Source organism: Mytilus californianus, unplaced genomic scaffold, assembly GCF_021869535.1.
Source record: "Mytilus californianus isolate M0D057914Y unplaced genomic scaffold, xbMytCali1.0.p SCAF_3, whole genome shotgun sequence".
Lineage (NCBI taxonomy): Eukaryota > Metazoa > Mollusca > Bivalvia > Mytilida > Mytilidae > Mytilus > Mytilus californianus.
The window spans coordinates 43,255,922-43,262,377 of NW_026262679.1; the positions used below are offsets into that span (position 1 = coordinate 43,255,922).

The following is a 6,456-nucleotide window of genomic DNA, read 5'->3' on the forward strand; positions in this document are numbered from 1 at the left end:
TGAATTTCACTGTACGGTTACCTTGCACGTACGAAACACACCTTTTAGCAGTTAAATTATCATATCAAGCTACATGGGGAAGGGTTTGTGACGGACATCTGGACGGACTTGCGGACGGACGGACGGACAAGATGATTTACGATTAATGCAACAAATATTACTTTTCTTAATTTCTTTGAAATGAATTGTACGAAGGAGCACCAAGTTGAAACAAAAAAGAGAAAAAAGAAAATAGATAATAGCCAACAGTCTTATATTTAAGAGCATTAATTTATAAACTTCGATCGTCAAAACTATGGAGGATCATACATTTGGTGTTTCTTTTGTCTATCATTCAATATAATTGTATTTAGTAATCTACTTTTAATATTTGAATATAACAGGCACAAAGATGCACGAAGAATTATTCAACTATAATGATGAAATAAAAAAAAATCACATAACATTAAATCATATCATATTTTTACAATTATTCCATTTTGTCCAAGGCATTTGAACAAAGTGTATGTAAATATTTGTGACTCTATCATCTAACACAAGACAGTATTAAATAATCCTTCACAAAAAAAAAAAAACCAAGCACACAATGATTTATATCCATTTATCGATCTTTTTATCGAAGCATTTATACTTGTATAATAAAAATGTTATGCTCTAGAGTTTTTTTCTTCGGACATATTTGTACTAATCCTGTTTCTTGCACATTGTCAAATCTGTTCTTACTAGTCTTGTATATATTGCACTTTTCCTTAACTTTTAAGTAAAACTTTTGTCTAGAAACATTTTCTATGTACAATGCTTGGTCCACTTTCATCGTATTCTTGCTTTGAAATCCACATCTGTCCGAAAGTGGATAGAGAACCAAGTATAGATCCTCCAATCCAAACTGAATATTTTCTTTCTGGAGGTGCAATAATCTTAGTTTTCATTGAACCAGGAGATATGGCTTCCATTTCTTTCTTCAGACGATCAGCAATACCTAAAAGGAATAATTTTAAGAATATAATTTTGCATCGTATATATTCCATGATTTTTTTTAAAGCTTCTTTACTTCTTTGAATTTCTGTTTTATATGAGCAATCTTTGATATGTGTTCCATTTTCCAATATGAAAATGAGAAGATGTTGTACAGCTAGCTACCAGAGACAAATTGACGTGAATGTTAAAAGGGGATGTATATTTTCCTTTGCTGAAATAAGATACCATATGTGCACTGTCTATAGATATAATTCAGGTTCCTGCTCCAACAGTAGCACCGATCCTGTTACTCATCGCAAACTGAACAAAATAAACATCAAACTACATGAGTGCAGTAGGTTTGCAAAGAAAGGCGACATAAAAGGCCAAGGCTTTTACTTGTGTAATTCCATAATTTTGTTCATCAATTGTATTACCTACCAGGAAACATTGTGGAACCTCCTGATAACACAATATTACTGTACAGATCTTTTCTAATATCAATGTCTGACATCATAATGGAATTGTGGATCATTTCATGGATTCCACTGGGCTCCATTCCTGCAATTAATTATAAACATGAAATTTTAAGAAATGAATGGTTTTTTTTTGTAATTTTATTGGGGTGTAAAAGTATTGACTGAAGCAAATTTTGTATGAAGCGCGTAAGCGCTTCATTTTAAAAATGTGTGCACGATCAACACTTTTACACCCCAATAAAATTACAAAAAGAAGCATTCATTTCTTATAATTACATTTTTATGCTAATAAGACCACGAAAAAACTTTTATCAAGTTTTTCTTTTATTTACCTGTGCACTTTTTGTGGAAGCACGTGTCATCACGAATGTAACATAAAGGTTAATTTTTGAATGACGCGCGATTGTTGTTAGCCAATCAAACTAAAGGATTCTCGTGAAACATACATGTAATGTAATACTATAGTTATAAATGACTCTTGTGAAAAAAGTAAGCCATAAAGGACTTATGTTTTAAAAAACTAAGTATATACTAATTCCCTTTCTAGTAAATCTAGCACATACGGAAACAATTTAAAATTTCCACAGAATGTCAACTTAATTTTTCAAGGAGCTATCGTTGAGAATAATGAAAATGATATGACACTACTTTTCGAATTTCCTCAACATACCAATGAATGATGGCTGAAATAGGACTTCTGCGCACCGGAAGCGTTCATTTCCGATGGTAATGACAGCACCATCTGGTAATTCGTATGACTTTTCCAGAGATGATGACTTGACTGAAGTGTCCATTTCTTGTTCAAAGTCGAGACCAACGTAGCACATTTTCTCCTTGATATCTCTCACTATCTCTGCTTCAGCTGAGGTGACAAAATTGTAACCCCTTTCATGCAAGATTCTTTGCAGATATGCGGTCAAATCTCTTCCTGCGAGATCTAGACGTTTAATGGCGTGTGGTAAAGCATATCCTGAAAAAATATTTGAATAATTTTGAACAATAATCATTTTAAAACGAGGCTGCAGTATTGCGTAAGATGTACAGCAGTTATCTGACGTTATTAAGACAGTCAAAGTTTAATTCTGTATTGTATTTTTTGCCTTGTCTAGTACCTAAGTTTTAGGTCAACAAAACGTTATAATTATCATTACACTCGATTTTTTGTATCCAATTTTCTACTTGTGTTTAAATTATTTCATTTACATGAACGCTGAATATGATGATAAGGTGACAATTGAAGTATTACTGTTTTCTTATTATCCAGTGGCGAATATTACATTAAAATTTTGAAATTATAAAATTTATCAGTTATATTGAGAGACATTATGCGAATAATTTATGTGAAGAAGGGATTGATTTTGTAAATCTTTCATGGACACTTCAACTGGGTTTTTGAAGTCAAATGTTAAAAAGATTATTTTGTAGGAAAATCATCCTTGTTAAATTGTCCAAGTCTGATTAGATTTTTTTTAATACCTCGCGTTTTCATTTAGTGTTTATTTATATTAGACACCGGCTCATTGTTGATTATGGTAAGATTGCTTATTAATATTAATAACAAAGCATAATATTTTGATTAAAAGATTACAGTCTCGGAGACATCTAATTAAACTTTATAATCATACTATTCATCTTTATATATACAAATAACAGCTTTATATAAAATTTCAAGAAAATTCCTTAAAAAAATAAATATATTTATATTTTTACTGATGAATTTTATAACAACTACTTAACTAAAACTCCTGCAATATACAATGAAAGCTATAGGTTGCACTTTGTAAATACAGCTGTTTCTCAAACCACGCCTCTTTTGGTAGAATATTCATAGATAATTAATTTTGTTTACATACTGGTTCCTAGTTATGATCTCTATGTTTCATCTCATAGAGACATAACTTGGGAATGTTACCAGTAAATATGCATATGCATATTGTTTATATTGAAATCTGTGGTAATCCTTCAGTCAAGGTAGGGATAGTTTAGAAATTTAGTGTTAGTTTAAACTCTTAGAAGTTCGGGGCATATAAACGTTGAAAATATGCCGAACAGCCCTATATTTTGACCTTTGAAAAAAATTGTAGTGCATATGAACTTTCCATTCTAGGATATGATTTTTTCAAAACTTCATAGTAAAAGTGGTACAGTTTTAGCCGTAAAAGGAGTTCCTATGGGAAATTGCATTGTCAATATTTACAGAAATGCAACCTATAGACACTGTGATTCGTTTTATTTGTTTACTTATAGGTTTACCTTCGTAAATTGGTACAACGTGGGACACTCCATCTCCAGAATCAAATACTATTCCTGTTGTTCTCCCAGATGCATACAGAGATAAAACGGCTTGTATGGCGACATAGAAAGCAGGAGCATTAAATGTTTCAAACATTATCTACGAATAAATAGATAAATAGATTGAATGGTCCTCAAAGATTGATTGATTTTTTAATGTTTAATGTCACTTTCAGAAAAAAAAGTGTAAAAATATAGCATAATTTATCTTCATATTGAAAATTTGATTGCAGAACGAATTTGAATTTATCAAAAGCAAAATAAAAATAGAATAGATTAAAAAAAAATGTCTTAGTAGACAGTCTTTCTATGAAGAACGCTAAAATAACTGATGTCAGTTTAATATGTAACCAGGGCCATACATTATTATGCGTTTATTGTAATTGATTGATTGATTTTTGGAGTGTAACGCTACATTCATCGCACTTGATTGTATAATGAAGGCCAGTTTTTATTGGTGGAAAATTTCATATATAAGTAAGTACATGTAACGTGTCAAATTTAAAAATATGTTAATCTAACAATGTTATTGACAATGTTGATAATAACAATAATGATAATAATATCTTTAAATAACAAAATAAATAGTTTCGTTTAGTATATACAATGTTACGACTACTTACTTGTGTCATTTTTTCTCTGTTAACTTTTGGGTTTAGTGGAGCCTCTGTTAACATGACAGGATGTTCTTCTGGAGCAACTCGGAGTTCATTATAGAATGTATGATGCCACAGTTTTTCCATATCATCCCAGTTTGTAACTATTCCGTGTTCAATGGGATATTTCAATGTTAGGACGCCACGTTTACTCTGTGCTTCGTCTCCAACAAAACAGTCCTTCCCACCCATACCTTGCATTACTATCTGTTATTAATCAAACAAAACTATCCATACTATTTGCAGAAAAACAAAACTAAATCTAAAAATCAAATTTAAACGATGAAACTAATATATTGATATTCCTAAATTCTGATTTGCTTGAAATAAATGTTAAAAAAAAAGAGTAGCAAATGAAGGCATTTTTTTTTTTTATAAATAATCGAATAGTTCATGATTTTATTTTTATTTTTGGTATCCATTAATCGAAAATTATTCTTCATTCTGAATTATACCTGATGTCTTGGGCGTCCAGTTATTGCAGGAAAAACAGCTCTCGGTGCATCATCGCCTGCAAATCCAGCTTTGACCATTCCGGAACCATTGTCTATAACCACGGCTGCAATATCATCATCATAAACGGGAGAAGACATGTTTTAACTGTATTTCAAATCTAAAAATTAATTATTATTACATTGTAGATACACAAACAAGTAGTCTTCAAAGTATGCAGCATAAGACATAATTGGTTTTATTTGGCCCCTTTATGAAAATTTAATATATAATTATAAACAAGACACAAAAATATACTATGGTAATTATTTTTTTTTTAAATAAAAAAATCAATTTAAAATATACTCACGTTTTGTCTTTAAGATAAATTCTCTTTTTCGTGAACCCTCCTTTAAATCTGTATGCTTGGTCATGTCAAAATTGTCGTATTTTATATGATGAAAAAAGTTTTCCACGAATTCAAACTGTATTCTAATGAAATTCATAGATTTTTCTTTATAGTGACCATATATGGAAGTCTCTACACTCCACGTACGTAAAAGGGTAAATACAAACTTCATTACTTCTACTATATTTAAACATGAGTTATGTCCCATTGATTTTTTACCTGACAGAATGTTTATTAATAGTATTATGTATATATCTAGTAGTGGTGAACATAAGTTTGGCAAAAAACACCATATAAGGAATATTTTATGATAGAATCATATCTATATTTAAAAGACTTATTTACAATCGTATCTGCAATTAATATATATTGTGCGTGATCTACAAGGAATGAAGTTAATAGATATAACAAGATGTGGTATGAGTGCAAAATCTGATAAAAAACTCTAGACAATTATTGGAATAAAATTATGAATACTGTTAATATTCGTATATCTCATTTTGAAAACAATTCTCAAATTAGTAATAGGGTCCATGATATTCCCATTTCTAGAATAAAAAATAAACTCCAAGTACTCGCAAAGCGGTTTGTGTTCGTACCGACAGACAAAGCAGCAATTAATGTCGTGGTGGTGTGACGCATATACTACAAGGAATTTCTCCAAAACGAGATTACAAATTCATCTTCATTCAGGTCCGTACGCTCCACAGAGAGTCAAATTGTAAACAAGCATATCACTGCCACTACCCAGCTTAAAGCCTCTTCCAAACATTTGAAAGTCTCTACTATGTACTGGTTACCTAAATTGCACAAAAAAACATTTAAATTCCGTTTCATCTCCGCATCTAGTAAGTGTTCTACTACCAATCTATCAGTGCTTGTAACTACCTCCCTTACTACTATCAAAGAACTTGTTATTAACGTTTGTAATAAAGCGTATGAAAATAATGGTATTAATTATTTTTGGAGTGTTAAAAATTCTTTAGAGGTTTTAGATAAAATACATGCTTTTAATGGTCCTTTTAATTCTGTTGACAGTTATGATTTTTCTACTCTCTATACTACACTTCCACACAATCTTATCAAGAAAAAGTTTTCATATTTAATTAAATGGTTTTTTGAAAAATCTCATTACAAATCTATTTGATGTAACTCATTTAAAGCCTTTTTCTGTAACGAAAAAGGAAAGTATGCTAGATACACTTACTGGAAATGTGAAGATATGATTGAA

The 6,456-nt window shown here is 30.5% G+C and overlaps 1 protein-coding gene across 1 annotated transcript; it reads right to left on the minus strand.

Moving 5' to 3' along the window:
* Positions 1–355: 355 nt before the first annotated feature.
* Positions 356–5,257, minus strand: LOC127734626 (actin CyI, cytoplasmic-like). The gene is made up of 7 exons (XM_052244601.1): positions 5,187–5,257; positions 4,840–4,997; positions 4,352–4,591; positions 3,690–3,828; positions 2,107–2,406; positions 1,399–1,518; positions 356–979 (listed from the first exon to the last, which is right to left on the minus strand). Exons 2-7 carry the CDS (start codon positions 4,975–4,977, stop codon positions 774–776), a joined length of 1,143 nt encoding a protein of 380 aa, XP_052100561.1. The 5' UTR covers positions 4,978–4,997; positions 5,187–5,257; the 3' UTR covers positions 356–773.
* Between the last annotated feature and the right edge of the window lie 1,199 nt (positions 5,258–6,456).